This window comes from Neomonachus schauinslandi, chromosome 4 (genome assembly GCF_002201575.2).
Source record: "Neomonachus schauinslandi chromosome 4, ASM220157v2, whole genome shotgun sequence".
NCBI classification, from domain to species: Eukaryota; Metazoa; Chordata; class Mammalia; order Carnivora; family Phocidae; genus Neomonachus; species Neomonachus schauinslandi.
The window spans coordinates 70,396,233-70,416,091 of record NC_058406.1 but is presented as its reverse complement, the minus strand read 5'-3'; the positions used below and the strand labels follow the sequence as shown (position 1 = coordinate 70,416,091).

At 35.9% G+C, this 19,859-nt stretch overlaps 1 protein-coding gene across 2 annotated transcripts in view; it reads left to right on the top strand.

The window, feature by feature from the left end:
• Positions 1 to 19,859, top strand: part of ZNHIT6 (zinc finger HIT-type containing 6) — a 59,872-nt gene that overhangs the window by 15,472 nt on the left and 24,541 nt on the right. For both annotated transcript variants that reach the window (XM_021690055.1, XM_044914061.1), the window contains 2 exons: positions 18,145 to 18,213; positions 18,966 to 19,046. In XM_021690055.1, coding sequence (XP_021545730.1) covers positions 18,145 to 18,213; positions 18,966 to 19,046 — 150 coding nt within the window. The remainder of the gene's footprint in view (positions 1 to 18,144; positions 18,214 to 18,965; positions 19,047 to 19,859) is intronic.

The window sequence follows — 19,859 nt, the reverse complement described above, 5'->3', positions numbered from 1 at the left end:
CATCTTGGCCCTGCTGACATTGTGAGTCAGAGAATTCTTTGTTGTGGGGGGCTATTTTGTGCATTTTAGGATGTTTAGTAGCATCCCTGGCCTCTACCCACTAGATGTTGGTAACACACACACACACACGCCTCTGCCCACCCACCTTTCTTGTGGCAACAGGAAATGTCTCCAGAGATTACCAGATGTTTCCCAGAGTTGGGGCAAAGGGGAGAGACAAAATTACCCCTACTTGAGAACCAATGATTTAGATTAATACAGAAGACCTACTTCTTGAACTTAATGTATAGTACAATCAGGATTGCAAAAAATTTCTATTGCTCAAAGGTGGTGTATCAGTAGCAAGATAAATATATAAGGTCCTGTACTTCACTTGTAGGAGAAAAAAATGGAACAAAATTTAGAAAATTTAGAATTACCTTCTTTAGGATACCTTTGTTTTCTTAGCCATTCATGAAAATGACTAGGTTTTAATGATTTTCAGTGTTACTTTATGATTTAGTGTTATTAGATGATGTGTTATTTAAGATGATTGCTGGAAGGAGGGATGGGGGGATACTAAATCTTTTCAAAGGATTATTTTCACTTCCCATGCCCCAATATTCTATTTTTAAGAGGTTCATTTTCAGTACTTTTTTTCAACTTTCAAAAGTGATTAATGCTTTGACTCAGATAAACCTGAATTTGAATATTGCCTCTACCATTTAGTACACACTGGGTGATCTTGGGCAAGATTGAATTTACTGTGTTGAGAGGATTAAATGGAATTATACCTAAAGTAGTACCTGGCATTTAGTAAATAATACACAATGACAATTCAAGGTCTGCTTTCTCTTATCTGAAATCCTTGGGGATGTGGTAAAATTACTATATTATATTCACCTCTAGGCAGTCTGGAGCAGCATTACATAATCAAAGGATACTATGTCTACAGTGAAACCTACAAATGTTTACATTATAATGGGTAAATAATGATTGTAAACTGGCTCAGGCAGGTTTTGCTGGCAGAGGAGTTACTGAGAAAACTTTCGGTTTCAGATATTTGGGGATTTTACTGTAACTGTTCACGTGAGATTTTGGTCCTGGGTACTAAGATGATTGCTGTAACTCCCACAATATTAAATTGCTCATTTGCTTGTTTAAGCAGCTTGAGTTACAATATAGTCAAAAACTCAAATTGAACTTGTTTAGAAGTAAACATTCCAATGGTAATTTTTGAACAGAGTGAAGAATTCTTTGTGGGTGTTACCACACATAAATACATGTGAAGTGTGACTACTGCCCCATTGTGCCTGAGTTCTCTGTAGAACTATCAGTAGGTTATATAGCAGGCGCAGTGGGTACCTTAGAAGCGAAGGTTCATTGTAAATCCAGGCATCCTTATGGCAGGAGTTTTTCACCAGTATGACTGTGAATCTCTTAAATCTCACACGCAAAATTGTGTGAGATTTTATATAAGACTTTTTATAAGAATAGGAAGTGTAATTTTCATTTTATAGTCAAAATGAATAAGAATAGGAAGTGTAATTTTCATTTTATAGTCAAAGTGGAGTATAACACTAATCAATCTGTGAGATCAAAAATGTATTCAATAGTGGGGCACCTGGGTGGCTTGCTCAGTTAAGCGCCTCACTTGATTTTGGCTCAGGTCACGATCTCGAGGTCATGAGATCGAGCTCCATGTCAGGCTCCATGCTGGGCTGGAGCCTGCTTAAGATTCTCTCTTTCTCACTCCCCTCCTGCCCTCCCCCACTCACTCTCTCTCTCTATAAAAGTAAAATAAAATAAATTTTTTAAATGTATTTAACAGTGATGAATTTTAGAGGACTAGTGAATTTGTAGGAATGTCCTAATGGGTAACTTTAATGAACAAAGAAAAGTTAAGGGATGCTTATATTAAGAATAAATTGAGCCAAAACAAGATTGACCTTCTCTCTCAAAAAATAGAGGAGGCTGATAAGGAAATGTGTCCAGTAGAAGGGTTCCCTACTTACTTTGGAGCAGATCCCAGACTATTCCTTAAAATAGTGACGCTTTCAGAGGTAACTCCTTTACCTCATCTCTTTGTGAGATGTATAACTTATGGTCACTTTCACCCAATGCTAATCAAAAACTATGGAGGAAATATGAAAGATCTGTATAAAGAAAACCTAAACTCTACTGAATAACTTAACAGATTAGAACAAATGGAAAAAGGTACCTGTGCTTAGGAGATGCAGTATTATAGAAGTAACATTTCTTAAATGAATAATGTGATCCCAATCAAAATACTAATTTTGTTTGGTTTTGATTTGAGAATTTTTTTCTTTTTTGAGAAGAAGGAAGGAGTTTATGATAAAATGACTGAAGTTCATTTTGAAGAATAAACATGGAAGAAGCACCAGGAAAATCCTGAAAAAGAGGAGTAACGAGGCTGGACTCATTAAAATTTATGAAATTCTAGTAAAATTTTTTGGTGTTGACATAGAAATCCACAGGTAGCTTAAGTTATAGAAAGTAGGTGGAAGGCTATTTGGTACTCTAGCATATGATGAAGGTAGCATTTCAAATTAATACAGATAATTAATAAATGGGGTTGAGTCAGCTTGCTGTTTATCAGGGAAAAGCTGGGATTTTAACTAGAATTGCAGGTGGATCAAAATCCTAAACTTGAAATAAGAAATACTGGTGTATTTTCATAATCTTGAAGAGAGGAAATACCTCATCCAAAGGCATAAAGGAAAAAAAATAACTAAACATAAAATTTTTAAAAATGGTATGGTAAAAAAAAGACCGTAGTGAGCTCAAAAGACTAATTAGACAAAAAAAAAAATCTTTAGCATATATGACAAAGAGTGTTTATGCACGAGTAAGAAAAAAGACTAGTACCTAATTAGGAAAAAGATAGGAATAGATGGTCATGGAAAGATATATATATATATATATATATCATAGAAAGGTATATACATACACATACATGGCCTATAAGTATATATTGATAATATCTAGTGAAGGTATGGGTTAACCAGGCCAATTTGCTCTTCCACTGTTGTTGAGAATATACATTAGTGGTCATTTTAGAAGGCAACTTGGTATTATTTCTCAAAATACTATATATGCATACTCAAGTAATTTATCCCACAAATGTATTCGTACAGTTTACAGAATTACACATATCTATTCCAGCATTATTTTTAATAGTGTAAAAACTGGCAACAACTCAAGTGTCACTACTATGGGACTGAGGTAGATTGATGGTATGTTCCCAAGGTGGAATTCTAGGTACCCATTAAACAAAAACAAATTAGATGTGGAAGAATTGTCATGAAATGACATTATGATATGTTCAATGAAAGAAAAAACAGAGTTTAAACAGTTATCTGAAAGATAGGAAGCTCATTTTTCCTATTGATATAAAATTTGCATGCAGTGAAATGCACAGATCTTAAGGGTACACTTGTTGAGTTTTGACAAATGCATAATACCTTTTTTTGTTGCACTTCACTTTATTGTGCTTTGCAGATATTGTGTTTTTTACAAGTCGAAGGTTTGTGGCAACCCTGCATCAAGCAGGGCGTTTGGTGCCATTTTTCCAACAACATATTTGCTTGCTTCATGCCTCTATGTCACATTTTGGTAATAGTCACAGTATTTCAAACTTTTTCGTTCTTATTTGTCACGGTGATCGTGATCAGTGATCTTTGATGTTACTATTGTAATTGTTTTGGGCTGCCATGAACTGCACCCATATGAGACAGTGAACTTACTTGATAAATGTTGTGTGGGTTCTGACTGTTCCACCAACTGGCCATTCCCCATCTTTCTCCCTCTTTTCAGGCTTTCCCTGAAATACAACAGTATTGAAATTAGGTCAATTAATAATGCTATAGTGACCTCCTAAGTGTTCAGATGTAAGAAAGACTCTCATGTCTCTTACTTTAAAGCAAAAGCTAAAAATGATTAAGCTTAATGAAGAAGGCATGTCACAGCCAAGATAGGCCTAAAGCTAGGCCTCTTGTGCTGAATAGTTAGCCAAGTTCTGAATGCAAAGGAAAAGTTCTTGAAAGAATTTAGAAGTGCTACTCCAGTGAACACAGGAATGATAAGAAAGCAGAACAGCCTATTGCTGATATGAAGAAAGATTAAATGGTCTGGGTAGAAGATAAACCAGTGACAACATTTCTGTAAGCCAAAGCCTAATCCAGATCAAGGCTCTAAATCTTTTCAATTCTATGAAGGCTGAGAGAAGTGAGGACACTGCAGAAGAAAGTCTGAAGCTAGCAGGGGTTGGTGGGTGAGGTTTAAGGAAAGAAGCCCTCCCTGCAACATAAAAGTGCAAGGTAAAGTAGCAAGTACTGATGTAGAAGCTGCAGCAAGTTACTCAGAAGATCTAGCCAATATAATTAGAGGTGATTACACTAAACAACAGATTTTCAGTGTAGACAAAACAGCCTTATATTGGAAGAAAATGCTCTCTAGACTTTTCCTAGTTAGGAAGGAGGTCAATGCCTGGCTTCAAAGCTTCAGGGCCAGGCTGACTATCTTATTAGGGACTAATGCAGCTGGGGAGTTTAAGTTGAAGCCAAGGCTCTTTTACTGTTCCAAAAATCCTAGCATACTAAATCTACTCAGCTTGTGCTCTATAAATGGAACAACAAAACCTGGATAACAGCACATCTGTTTACAACATGGTTTACTGAATATTTTAAGCCCACTGTTGAGAACTACTGTTCAGACAAAAAAGATTTCTTTCAAAATATTGCTGCTCATTGGCAATGCATCTGGTCACCCAAGAGCTCTGATGGAGCTGGACAATAAGATGAATGTTTTCGTTCCTGCTAACACAGCGTCCATTCTGCAGCCCATGGGTCAGGGAGTCATTTAGACCTTCAGGTCTTACTATTTAAGAAATACATTTCAGGGGCGCCTGGGTGGCTCGGTCAGTCGTTAAGCGTCTGCCTTTGGCTCAGGTCATGATCTCAGGGTCCTGGGATTGAGCCTCGCATCGGGCTCCCTGCTCAGCAGGAGGCCTGCTTCTCCCTCTCCCACTCCCCCTGCTTGTGTTCCCCCTCTCGCTGTGTCTCTCTCTGTCAAATAAATAAATAAAATCTTTAAAAAAAAGATTTCATAAGTCTATAGCTGCCATAGATAGTGGTTCCTCTAATGGACCTGGGCAGAGTCCATTGAAAACCTTCTGGACGGGTTCTCACCATTCTAGATGCCATGAAGAACATTTGTGATTTATGGGAAAAAGTCAAAATATCAACATTGACAGGTGTGTTTAGAAGAAGTAATATCAACCCTCATGGAGGACGTTGAGGGGTTTAAGACTTACATGGAGGCAGTAACTGCAGATGTGGTAGACATAGCAGGAGAACTAGAAGTGGAGCCGGAAAATGTGAATGGCTGCTGTCTCCGTACAACTTTCACAGATAAGGAGTTGCTTCTTACGGATGAAGAAAGTGGTTTCTTGAGATGGAATCTACTCCTGGTGTAGGTGCTCTGAAGATTGTTGAAATGACAACAAAGGATTAAGAATGTTACATAAACTTAGTTGATAAAGCAGTGGTAGGGTTTGAGAGGATTGGCCTCAGTTTTGAAAGAAGTTCTGTGGGTAAAGTGCTATCAAACGGCATCACATGCTACAGAGAAATCATCTGTGAAAGGAAGAGTCAGTCGATGCAGCAAACTTGGTTGTTGTCTTACTTTTAAAAATTGTCACCCTGATCAGTCAGCAGCCATCAATACTGAGGCAAGACCCTCCCCCAGCAAAAAGATTATGACTCACAGAAATCTCAGATGATGGTTAGCCTTTTTTTTTTTTTAGCAATAAAGTATTTTTTAATTACGGTATGTACTTTTTTTAGACATAATACTGCACACTTAACAGACTGCAGTATAGTGTAAAAATAACTTTTTATCACTGGGAAACCAAAGAATTCATTTCACTGGCTTTGTTGCAGTACTTACTTTCATTACAGTGGTCTGAAACTGAACCCATGATTATCTCCAAGGTATGCCTATATCTATTTAACACAGTCCCTATGAATATATAGAATATTACCATCACCCCAGAAAGGTCTTTCCTTATTAGCTTCTCTCCTTGCCAGGGACATCCTGTGATGTCCTGGTGATGAGTTTTTGCCTTATTTAAAATTCCATGTATGGGATCATATAGCTTACCCTCACTTTCGAATGATAGTTTAGCTGAATATGAAATATCTTGATATTTTAATACTTCTATTCAGTTATTTATTCCCTTGTCTTACCTTTTTTGCCACTTTTGAGAACACTGTTTTTTATATAGTCTTTTTTTTTTTCTTTCACTTGCTTTTCAGATCTTCACTTTTGTCTTTGGAGTTCTACAGTTTCAGTATGATATGGGTCTTCATGTGATTTTTTTTTTTAATTTATCTTCCTTGGGATTTGTGCTTTCTGAATATGACAGTTCTGGAAATTCTAAGGCATTATTTTAATCTCTCATTTGTTTGTTACATTCGGGATAATTTATTCAGTTATACAAGTCACTATCTCCTCAGCTGTGTCTGATTAATCTTATCTTTAGCTCATGCACTGAGTGTTTTTCTGTTTCAGTTTTGTTTTTCATTTCTAGAAGTTCTGTGTCTTTCCCAAATCTATCTGCTCTTTTAGATCAAACTATATTCTTTTCTCATGTTTAACCCTTTGTTTAATAATTTAGAACATTTATTATCTGTGTAAATAATTCCAGTATTAGAAGTTCTTGGAAGTCTGTTAGTGCTGTGTGCTGTTTCTGCTGACTTTTGACTATGGTGGCTGGTTTCCTTGTTTTTTTCTTCTAAAAAGTAGCTGTGAACACAAGTTGACGTAGAAGGTGGCATGCATTTGCTTATGCCAAGATACTCATGGCACCAATTCAGGATCCTCTTAGGATCCACTTAGGATCCACTGAGTCTTAAGTTTCTCAGACTATATTAGTAGGAATAACTTGAATCCCAACCAATTTGAGGAAACTACAGTTTCGCATTCTCAATTGAGATCTTTCCCTCTACCCTCTCTACCTTTCTCCCTAGAGCTCGAGCTAAGGTCCACACGTTTCCTAGTTGTCTTCCTTTGCTAGTGGGCAGGATTTTTCTGGTTTACACTTTCACTAGTTTTATGTTGTGATCCTAGTTTGAGGTCTCCAACATATGTGGGCCCAAGATCTTGTCTCCTGTCACCCCGTGGTTGTCGACAAGCCTCTCGGTACCAAAATTGGCGAAGGTTTCCAGAGCAGGTGTTGCTTTAGCATCCTTCCAGGATCTTTAGTTCCTGCTTCCTTCTGGTTCCGGAAGATATCTCTTACTTGCTGATGAGCTCAGTCTGTTTATTTTATTTCTCCAGGATTTCTTAATGTATGCTATTGAGAAGGTTTTCAGATTATCTTTTCTAAAATGTCCTAATTGTTTAAAATAAACACTGGCCCCAGGACAAAGGTAAGTTCAGTAGTGGAAAAGAGATGGATCAGGAAGACATGATAATTACTGTTCACCTGGCAATTCCATTTCTAGAAATTTATTTGATAGATACAACCATTTAAATGGAAAATGGAGTATGTACAAGGATATTGAGTGCAGTGTTGTTTGTAATAGCAAAAGAGTGGTATGAATCTAAATAATTTGCCAATAGTGGACTACTTAAATTATGGCATGTTTTTACAATGGAAAAAGAATGGAACAGGTCTGAATGTACTAATACGGAATGTCTAAGAGAGTCTAAGTCTCTCTTAGAGTATGAAGATGGTAGAAGTGTGCCCATTATTTAACAACAGTATGAATTAATAATTGAGCTCCAGTCCTGTTTTAGAAGCTAGCCACTAGATGTCTCTCTTGTAAAGAAATAACCTTTTACAGATTTGCAATATTACTTTTTTTCTTCCGGATAAAATTACAGCATTCTAATTATATTGCAGTAATATACCCATCTACCTCTTTATTAGTGTCAGTAGCATTTTTTTCCTTAAGCAGTTATGTGGTGATACACTTCATAAAGCACAGTATTTTATTTGCGTGATGACCCGGAAGTAGTATGGGTTTGTACTTGACTGGAAACTGACTTTAGAAAAGAGCAAAGGAAAAGGAAATGACGGGTATAACAGTTGTGGTCATGGGGGGACAAGTGGATTTTGCAGTGATTTAGTTTGGTGGAGGATTTCACAGCAACAGCAGGGATTTAGAAGAAACAGTGTGAAAAAGTAGAAACTTACTGGTTCCCCAAACAGGCATTTCCTTATGGGGGCCAAGTAGGCAGTGGTGAGGAAGTTTCTGTGACATAGCATCACAGAGGTTGTACTTTTCCATAATAGCAATTAGCCAGCATTCATGGAAATGGAAAACACCCTTGGTTATCTTGGGGTCCCCATCCTGGTTCAGTTAGGGAAGTCCTTCCGTAGTCCCCGGGTTGACTACTTCATGATATGCCTCGGGCATCTGTCCCTTTCCACGTCCTTCACTGTAGCATTTATCAACTGTATTCTCCCATGCAGGCCCACCTTGTCTCACCCTGGACTATTGAGGAACTTGTTAGTGCCCTCCCTACCTCAGTCACTCGATACATAGCTGTCTGATACATCTTTATAAAATGTGTTTTTATTGTGATGATCACCTGCTCAAAATCAAGAAGTTAAGTGTAGGTTTAAGGATGGTCTTGTGGTGAGGATATCAGATGCAAAAGGATAAAGTAGTAAATTTAAGACAGTGTATGTAGTTTGGTGTGTCTAGAACTAGGTTGGGAGTTGGTAAGTGGTAGGGGATGAGGTTGGAGAGAGCCCCACTGGGGCTGGGCTTTACAGGACTTTATATGCCATGCCAGGGAGTTTAGACAGTCATACTTGGAGCAGAAAATGTTCCTGTTGGTATGAGGGACCCATACTAAATATGAATTTTCATAGTTTGTCCCCACCTGATTTCAACCGAGTGTACCCAGGCTGGTCACCATGCTTAATCTTAGAATGTTTTCCTCATCCATTATTTTCTAGCCATCTGTGAAAATACACATGATAGCTCATCTTCTCCATTATTTCTTTTTGCTGCAGTTTCTATAGTGCATATTTTCTCCACAGTTAATATGAAACACATGCTGCATTTAGTGCTGGCATTCGGTTTTTGGTAATGCATATATATCTGCTCTCCCTTCTGCATTCTAGTGTTTCTTAGTAGTGGCTCTATTGGCATTTTGAACAGGACAGTTATTTGTTGCGTGGGACTTTCCCATGCATTACAGGAAGGTTAGCATTTCTTTTCTTATCTTTCCATGTTTCTTTTATTTTTATGTTTTAAGATTTTTTTTATTTGAGAGAGAGAGAGAGAGAGAGAGCACATGAGAGGGGGGAGGGTCAGAGGGAGAAGCAGACTCCCCGCCGAGCAGGGAGCCCGATGCGGGACTCGATCCCGGGACTCCGGGATCACGACCTGAGCCGAAGGCAGTCGCCCAACCGACTGAGCCACCCAGGCGCCCCGGAAGGTTAGCATTTCTTGTCTCTGCCCACTAAAATGCCTAAAGTGCTTCCCAGTCTTGGAACAGTCAGAAATGCCTGGCCATTTCCAAATGTCCCCACCGCCCAGGTTGGTACAGCTCCCATTTGAGAACTGCTTTATTAAGTGCTCAAGTATTTATCAGTTATTTGAAGCAAAATGTACTTTTTCATTTCAGTCTTCACCTGCTATATCCATTTTCTTAATATACTGTCTACTAAAGCCAGTACCACATACTTAACCTGTTTCCTATTATTATTGTGTAGTGGTGAAACTAATTTTTAAAAGAGCAAAATGTAATATATAACTGGAACTTTTCAAAGTATTTTCATAATGATGTGAGACATATAAAATTATGGTTTTCATTCTCCCCAATTCCAGTAATTTTAATCCATGCTAAGTAACTACACAGATCCTTTGTATTCACTCTTCCAAAAACACTTATTATGGTACCAATCCTAATAAAATAGATGGATTATTTTTATGAGGAATAGTTATATTTATTCTTGAGACTTTAAAATTTGCTCTTGAAATGTATTTTAAAAGATAAAATGCCTGTGAGTGAAGGATTATGTAGATATTTTATATATTTGTTTTTTCCTCGAAGGTTTCGGAATTTGGTACATTTTCTTTCCACTTTAAATTAAAATAAGGTTTTATAACTGATGGTGGAACAAAATGGTTTTTTCCTGAAATTCCTTCAGGTAGTATGTGCTGCTTCCAAATTTCGTAAGAGTTGACAATTTACAGATTAGTCTATCTTCCCCTTCTACTGCTTCAAAATGAAAGGTGAAACCTAGAAAGAAGAAATTTTAATTCCTTATATAAAGATGCTTGATGTTGCTTGAAATAAAATACCCAGTTCAAACCGGTTTGAGCTATAAAAAGCCATCATAACTGAATATCCAGAGGTAGGATGGACTTCAGAGTTAATAGATAAAATGACTCGATTACATCATCAACAACCCAGTTTATTGCTGATTCTCCATTGTATCTTCAGTGGTGTCAGCTGAATCCTCAGGGTCATAGGGTGCCCCTGGTAACAGTTTGAGTTGCAGTAAACGTCTAGGAGTGTTTCTCTCCCAGCATTACTGAACAGGAAGCCTGAAATTCACGATTGGACCACCTAGGTCATCTGCCCAGTCCTGAGCCTGAGCTGTTGTATCAAGGAAAATCTAGGATAGTGATTTTCTTAAGCCTGGTTAACCAGTTAAGTGCATGTCCCTAGAGGTAGGGAATGGGTTCCATTCATCAAAGTATGGTTATAGATGAGGAAGGAGGATAGTGGTAAGAGATTGCCAAGGAGGCAATTAAACTATAACTCATAAATGATTACAGAATACAAAGGCAAATATATAAAATATAACTGAGCTGCGTTTGAATTTAACAGTACATAAAAATACATGGTTTGTTATTGAACTTGCAGTTCTGGTAAGTTCATAATGGTGTAGCTGATTAGAGCATAGACTCTGGAGTTACTGTACTATCTGGGTTCAAATCCCACCTCTGCAACTTTCCAGCTGAATAATGACCTTGAAAGAGGGACTTTTCTCTATCTTAGGGTTCTTATCTGTAAAATGAAATAATGGCATTCATCTCAGAGTTATAAGAATTAAATGAATTAATACATGTAAAACATTTAGAACAATGTCTGACATATTAAAAGCACCTAATAAACTATTGTTATTACTATTGCTATTTGCTAGTGCTCTCTGGTAAAAGGATCTGCTGGTAGGTTTGATAATCTGTAGACTTTACTGATTGAATTAGTGGTATAGTATTCTGAAGATAGACATGTGGAAATTCTAGCTTTAGCTTACTCCCACGGAGTTACCTGTATTTAAAAATCAGAAGTAAAAATTTTAGACATATTTGAACTGACATGATCTGTCATTGTGCTTCTCAAAATTAGTGAGAGAAGTTTCCCTTAATAATTACAAACAAGGGCTGAAAAGTTAATGTTTAGAATCAGGATTACTGTAGAATATACTATAGAAATATTTACTAGGGGAGTTAAGTAGTAGGATGATGAGTCTCTCTCTAAGCCCTTCATTTCATTCTTTAAACACCTTTGTTGTTGGTGCATCAGGCGCCTGAGTGGCTCAGTCGTTAAGCCTCTGCCTTCGGCTCAGGTCATGGTCCCAGAGTCCTGGGATCGAGTCCCGCATCGGGCTCCCTGCTTGGCAGGAGGCCTGCTTCTCCCTCTCCCACTCTCCCTGCTTGTGTTCCCTCTCTCGCTGTCTCTCTTTCTGTTAAAAAATAAACAAAAAAATCTTAAAAAATAAATAAATAAAAATAAAAACCTTTGTTGTTGGTGCATTAACCACAGAATAAAATCCATAGTGTTTAGCAGAACATTCAGGGCTTTTAATAATCTAAGACGAATCCAGATGTTCAGTTTCATCTCTAGCCACTAAACACTAAATTCAGTGTAAGTAGAATTTGGTTAGGAACTCGTGGCAAAATATTCTCAGTTAAAGGACCTGTGAATATTTCTGTTTTAAGCTTCATAATTCAGAACATTGAATTGAATGTAGAATTATAACAATGGCAATAATAGTAGCTAACATTTTTTATATGTTCTGAGCTCTCAACATATATTTACTCATTTGATCCTATGATATAAATACTATTGTTATCTCCATTTTACTGTGAGAAACCTGAGTCACAGATTTGTCTCTTGCTCAAGATCACATCAAGTTTTATAAATTGTTAAGAGTAGGATTCAAGCACAGAGTCCGCTTAAACTTTCGCCCTGTCCTACCTCTGGTCCATACAGCATGTTGAGTATTCTTCCTCTGTACAGTATCCGCGAAGAACAAAGTGCTTTCATATGAAAACTCTGTACTTCTCCTCCCTCAGCCATATGGAAGGGAAACACAGTGCCCGGGATTGGTGGTTGACTTAGGCTCCGAACAGAAGCTTTCCTTGGCCTCATTCCCTTTGTTCGCATCCTTAATGCCTAGGGAGTCCTTTGGAGTCTTTGAGTAAATATTGGTTAGTCAGTGAGAGAGTGGAATGGAAATTGGTGATTTTTTTTTAAGAACAAAGGTATTCAAGCTCATTTAAATTTTATATTAGAAATCTTAGTTCTTAGAATTCAGCCTTCATATATAACTCTTAGCTGTGGCATTTTTCTTGAGGAAGATAGCTTTGAAGCTGTCAAAATGATTAGATAAGTAATCCTAGTTCTGGTTGGGTAATAATTTCTGAGATAAAAAGGAAACCTCTTAAAAGAACATTTCGAATAAGGAATATTTTTAGGTTGAAAAAGAATTAAATTAATTCTTTTTAAATTTAATTAATAAAATTAAATAATTAAATAATTAATAATGAATTTTAATTAATTTAAAATTAATTAATAAAATAAAATTAAAATTAGTCCTGTCCTTTCTAGGACTACTATCCTGTACTTTCCAATGGAAACATTTTTTACTTTGCTGATAAAAATTAGCAAATCATTATGTCAGAGATTTAATAGAGATATATAAAGTAGGATTAAGTCCTTCCGTAATGGCAAGAAATAACCATAGTTAAAAGTTTGGGGCATGTCCTTCATACTTGTAAACACATGTATGAATATATATTTTAAGCATATATGCCCTCATTCAACACGTACATTTTTCTACCTTAGTGCATATAGTTCTGCCTCATCTTTTCATTCATTATGTAGGTCTGCTATAATTTATTAATCAGTTTTTTGATGATATCCATTCAGATTTTTTTTTTTTCTAGAGTGACACAGTGGACATGAGCATATGTCATTACTTGTCCAATTATTTCCTTGGAATAAATTCCTGGGAATAAAATTCTTGAGGCAAAAATATGTGTATTTTTTTTTGTTATGAATATTTATTTATAGTTTTTATGAAATTGAACTGCCAGAAGCTTACACCAGTTTATATTCCTATCAACAATGGAAAGTGTCCATTTCACCACACTTCTCTAGTATTTCTAATTTTAACAACATCTTATAAATCTGACAGGTAAAAATATTTCTATTTATATTTCTTTGGTTATAAATGAGCTTGAAAATCTTACTGTATCAAGAGATCAGTGCCATTTTAAAAGGATCTGATGCCTTTGTTTTCTGCCCTTTTTCCTTGGAATTATGGTAGGATTCCAGATATGAAAATTAGCAATTTTAAGTCATGGAGTTAGAAGAATAATTACAGGCATGGGTATAGAACTTCCATCCCCTGTAAATTTGCGTCATCATACACATAGTATTTTCTTGAAACTGTGGGAGAGAATGACCCTTAACAGTTTCTAATAAGCATTAGCTGTTAAGTAAGTGCCTTGTATTACCTTATTAAAACCAAGTGTAAAATAATATTTATTTTTCTCTTTTAATATATATATGTGTTTCTCAATCTTTTTTATTATTATTTTATTGCCTCCCAAGGAGCCCTTTTAGACATTTTCCCTTTAATTGCTCCTCCATGATATTTGATACCACAGATATACTGTGTACTTATTTGTCTTATTTGTTTATATACAGTGGCCCTTTGGAAGCCCACACACCATGGTATTTAAGATTTTTTTTAGCCCTTCCAAGAACAAACTTTACCCCCTTTGGGGTGATGCTGCCCGCATTAAGAATGCATGATTGAGGGGATAGGAGAAAAAGCTTTGCTATGCATGAGTAGTTTTTTAGTTTCATGGGACTCAGAGAGAGGTCACTGTTCTCTTACTTTGTCAGGTGGTCCAGAAGGGGACATTAGGTTTAACAACTCCCACCGTTTTCTTCACTAGTCTGTTATCAAATTCTAGACATAGTGCCTTGAGGTACCTAAGTTACCTAGAATATTTGGGTATAGTATTTCCATTCGTGAGAACATTGGTAATTATGGCAAGGACACAGTGACATTATTATAGTTGAAGGCATTTTGTTGAATTTAGGGAATAGTAGTCTTAATGTAGTAGGAGTAATAGTAAATGTTTTAACCTCTATCCCATTGGTTCTCATTAAGTGGTGATTCTGCCTCCCAGAGGACATCTGCAGTAATTGGGGGCATCTTTGGTTGTCACAGCTGGAAGAGTGGGTGTTGCTAGTGGCATCTCGAGGGATGCTGTTAAACATCCTGCAGGGGAAAGTGTCTCCCCTGTCTTCCCACCACCACCACCACCACCCTCTTCCCCTCCACCCCGCCGCCATAACCAAGAAGTATGTGGTCCAGAATGTCAGCGCTGCGTAGGTTATGAAACCCTGTTCTAGCCCAGTGATTCTACTCCTTGGAATCTGTCTTTACAAAACAGTCTAAAATACAAAAACGTGTGTGTGCATAAAGGTACTCGCCAAAGTGTTACTTTTCCCTTTACAATGTTCTTTTAGAAAATTCACTAATACAAAAAACATAAAATTACTCACAATCTCCCTCAAAATAATGTTGTTGGGATTTTGGTGTATGTGTATTTTTGTAATTGGGGCATATATCGCTATATATAATTATGAAAAGTGGGAAACGAACTTAATTCTTTGAAGAACAAACTGATGGTTACCAGAGGGGAGGTGGGGGCGGGGGTGTGAAATAGATGCTAGTGCCTATCATGATGAGCACTGATGGAACACTGTATGTTAACTACATTGGAATTAAAATTAAATAATTACAGAAACCTAATTCTTTGAGACTTAGAAGAGATTTGATTGCCCATGGCAGGACTACATCAGTTTCAGGAACACTAAATAATTGGCAACTACTTTAGAGATAAATAAACTCAGCCATTTCAGGAATTCTTTATACAGTACCCTTCAACCTCTCTGTCCATTCTTTCACTTAAGTCTTCTGTTCTGAATTACTGTTTGCAAATGCTTTTTACACTACCATAGAGTTAAAAGGTACAGGCAGTTTTTCAATGAAGCTAACTTAATTTTGTGTACCAGTAGAGGTAAATGATAGACCCATCCCTAGGGATAGTCTTTTATTTTTTTCTATACTGTAATTTAATATGGAAGAACAAATGATAAAAAATTGGAAGCAGTCATAATGTCTATCAGTAGAGAATGGATAAATAGATTTTGGAATTTTTCACAAAATGAAATACTGTACAACAGTTTAAACTAATGAACTAATCTGTATGTATTATAAATCTAAAGTATAATGTAAATGAAAAGCAAGGCATAAGATATTTAGATAGAGTATGATAACTTTGAAGTAAATGTTAATATTACACAAAATAGTATATTTATAGGTATGTGTATGTATATTTACATAAAATCTAAAACCATGGATGGCAAGAATACACACCCAGCCTCAGGAAATTAGCTACCTCTGATGATGGATGGGAAGGGAATTTGATCAAGGAACAGTAGAAATAACTTTCTATTCCTTAGAAGAAAAAAGTATTTCAAACAAATATGGCAATATGCAAGTTGGTTTAATCTTGAGTATGGGTACATTGAGTGTTCTTTATACTCTTTTTCTTTGTTTTTGAAAAATTGCAAGGTCACATTTTTAAAAAGTAAACGTACTTTTCAAATTTGTTCATGTTTGAACTGAGACCAAATATGGAAAGATTTTTATAATAGTCCTAATCTAACAATGTATATATAATAAAACAGTAGTGAATGACTTCTTTACAATCACAACTAGTTACCTATAGCAAATAAAATTATTTCCAAGGGCTTTTCTTACTTTGTTTTTGGAATGCTAAGTACTTTCCGAAGGTATTTAGGGTCTACTGAATGTTAAGAAAGATAAACGGTTCTTGAAATTACTCAAGCAATGATTGGAGTAATTGAATATGATTTACAATTCCATAAGATGACGAATTCATTATCTTTTTTCTCCCCTATAACTTAACATGGAAAAAACAAATATATTTAGAAAGAAACCATATTATACATTAAGATTAAAAAATCAGTTTATTTCTTACTAAGAAATGTGGAATTGGGTGCCTCGGTGGCTCAGCTGGTTGAGTATCTGACTTGGTTTCAGCTCAGGTCGTGATCTCAGGGTTGTGAGATCTAGCCCCGTGTTGGGCTCCACACTCCAGTCAGCACAGAATCTGCTTGAGATTCTTCCTCCCTCCCTCCCTTCCCCCCCCCCATGCTTGTGCTCCTGCTCTCTCTCTCTCAAATGAATAAATAAATAAATAAAATCTTTAGGAAAAAAAAGAAATGTGGAATCTCTGAGCCTCTTGATGGTGATATGATGTGATACCTGTTTGGCAGATAACGAACATTGCAGAGTGTTTTGTTTTGGAAGAATTGTTTATTTAAAACCAGGAACTGTTATATTTGCATTCAGATTTTTTTAGAGTTTTTTCCTCTGAGATTTTAGACATCTGGTCTTTAAATTAGTAAAGGGTGCTTTATGGCTTTGTTCTATCAAAAAAACGAATACTAAACTTAACATAATTGTTTCTTATATGGTAAATGGCACTTTCAACATAAGCATAATCAAGCATATTTTTTTCTAGCTAATGCCAAAAACTGTCTTGTTATTAAAAAAAACTTCTATAAGCAGATCTGTGGTAGACTTACCATAACAGAAGGATTTTTACTTGCTTTTATGGTTATTGTCTTCTGACAAAAAGTTGACTAAATCATATAAATGTTTAGTGAGAGATACTTAGATTGTATTAAAAGAAAATTATTTGAGATTTTGGAGCCATGCTGCTAGGGGATAGATTTCTAGTGATGCTGCTGGTCATTTGCCTGGACATACTGTTGGCCATTAACTTGCCAGTGGGTTGTTAGAAATTTTTTCTAAGTAAGGAAAACATGTAAAACCATCATATGGTGAAAACATTTAAATTTCTCTATTGGATTCAGTATTTCAAGCATTAAATTTTTTTTAAAGAAAGAATGGCATATAATGTCACCTAATTTAGGTATGTTAAATAGAACATGTGGTCATTATGCTAAAATTAGACATTTACTGAATTATTACTGTTGATCCTGTATCAAACCAAAGTTTAGACCTAAAAGCAAAAGGACTCTAGCTCAGAGTGCGTTCTGCTTAGCAACCAACTTGTTGTCTACTGTTTTGCTACTGAATGCACGTACTCATTGCTCAGAAGTGTGTCTGCAGCCAGCTGGTCGCAACCAGACAACATTTCATTCACCTAATTTCCAGACTAGTTAGGCAAAGACATCAGCTCATTGTTTTTAGAGATGAGCAAATTTATTTATTTATTTATTTATTTTAAGATTTTATTTATTTGAGAGAGAGAATGAGATAGAGAGAGAGAGCATGAGAAGGGGGAGGGTCGGAGGGAGAAGCAGACTCCCCGCCGAGCAGGGAGCCCGATGCGGGACTCGATCCAGGGACTCCAGGATCACGACCTGAGCCGAAGGCAGTCACCCAACCAACTGAGCCACCCAGGCGCCCCGAGCAAAATTATTTGTAAACTTCAAGTAGTAACACACTGATCTCAAAAGCCCCTGAACTGTGAGAAATTGCCTTCTAATTCAGGAATGTAAAGTCCTTGTAATTCAGAACTGCTGCACTTAATTTTATTTTCCTCTTAAAAATCCTTACAGGTATGTTGTTTAAAAAACACAGCCTCTGAAATCTTAGAAAAGAGAAAATAGAAAAGATACATTAAATCATTAAATTCAAGGAATACTTTTTGAATTAGTATCGGAAAACAAAAATCCAAGAGGTTTGATTTGTGCTCAAACTTTTATTGTCTACCTTGATCCTCATAAGATTATCTTCTAATTTAGAAAACAACAGTTTTGTTGGCATGTGAAGCTCCAGTTTCCTCAGAGTCAAGCTGTGTACATAGAAAAAAGGTATAGTATTACCACTATTAAGAACTTCTTTGTTCTTACTGTGTTTTTGTATTTACAATAAACTGTTAACTTAAATGTGACATCATTAAATGTATGTCAGGAGTAGAATGGATAACTAAGTTGTTATCTTTGAAGTTGTATACCAGACTAAAGTCACAGAAAGGACTTTATATGAATATGTATAATTGATTGAGGAAAGTTACTCATTGAAAGCATTGTCTTAATTTTGTTTTTACAGATTTATAGTTCTAAACAATGTGCATATTTACCGGAAAGTTGAAAAACCTGAAATCCTTTATTTCCAGGGAAAGTAGTATCAATTTTTTACCCTGGTCTGATGATTTAGAATGAATAAACTTGAACATGCACTGAAATTAGCATCATTTGCAACCTTTTTTCAGATTTTATATTTCTGCAACTTTCAAATATATTTACCCTGAGTTCTTTCTTCTCATCTGTGAGCACAGGTGTGTGTTAAAAGAGGTTTCATATTTTTATAATTGATTTATAGGGAGCTTCTCAAAATACTGCTTTTTAGGACTTTTTAAGTGTGTCCAAGAAGTCTTTTTGAGCTTTTTTCCTAAGTAATTTTTGTTTAAAAGGATGTTATATTTTGCCAAGAGTAAAATAAAAGATCTGTGTTCAGTCATTTAAACAAAAAAGCCACAAGATTTAGTAATTCCAAGTTAACACCATTAGTAGAAACTTATAATGTAAGTTTTGTTTTTTTTTTTGTTGTTGTTGTTGGGAAGAGTACCAGATGATAAAACTATTAATGAAATCCTAAGACCTTACATTGATCCTGAAAAGTCTGATCCTGTAATTCGTCAAAGGTATGGTTCAAAAATATTGTAATTTTCTGAAATTATTAAAAATGTTGAGGTACTGGTTATGTGCGTATTTATTATGTAAAGCTATGACTTTGTTAGAATATGGTATGTCAGTGCAGTTTATTTTCTGTGCCATTTCCTTGGTGTTTACTCAAGGCTTTGTCAGTCACGGATGATGCTTTTGGATAGCAATAAAAACAGTGTGTAATACTTAGTATTTACTGTTTTCCAGATCCTCATTGAAAGAGATAATAAATATGTGTTAATTAATTTAATCTTCATAGTAACCCTTTAAGGTAGATAACTGCTATTATACCCATTTTGCAGATGGGGAAACTAAGCCTTGAAGTGGTTAAATGATTCATATAGCAAATAAGCAGGGAAGCTGGAATTTAAACCCAGGCAGTCTGGAATCAGAGTCTGCACTGTTAACTCTCAAATCAAACTTCTTTAAAGTTGAATCAAAAACATTGAAAATTAAGAGTTTCCAAGTAACTGTTAAAGACAGGGAATTCTGTTTCAGCCAAGTCTTCATAAAACTAATTAAGATACACTCTGCCTCCTGCCCAGAAATATAGCATTAACAAAAATGGTTAACCTAGAGTAGTAGAAAGATTCAGTTATGAATATCTGGGCTAGAATAGCTCGCTCTGTCCCTTTTTAGCTGTGTGATCAAGGAGTAAGTTACTTAACTTCTGGACCTTAATTTTTTCATCAGTAAAATGAGAATGATAATATCCACTATCTAAGGTTATTTGAAGCTTCAAAAAAAAAAAAAAAAAAAAAAAAAAAAAAAAATTCCCAATAAAGGGTTTT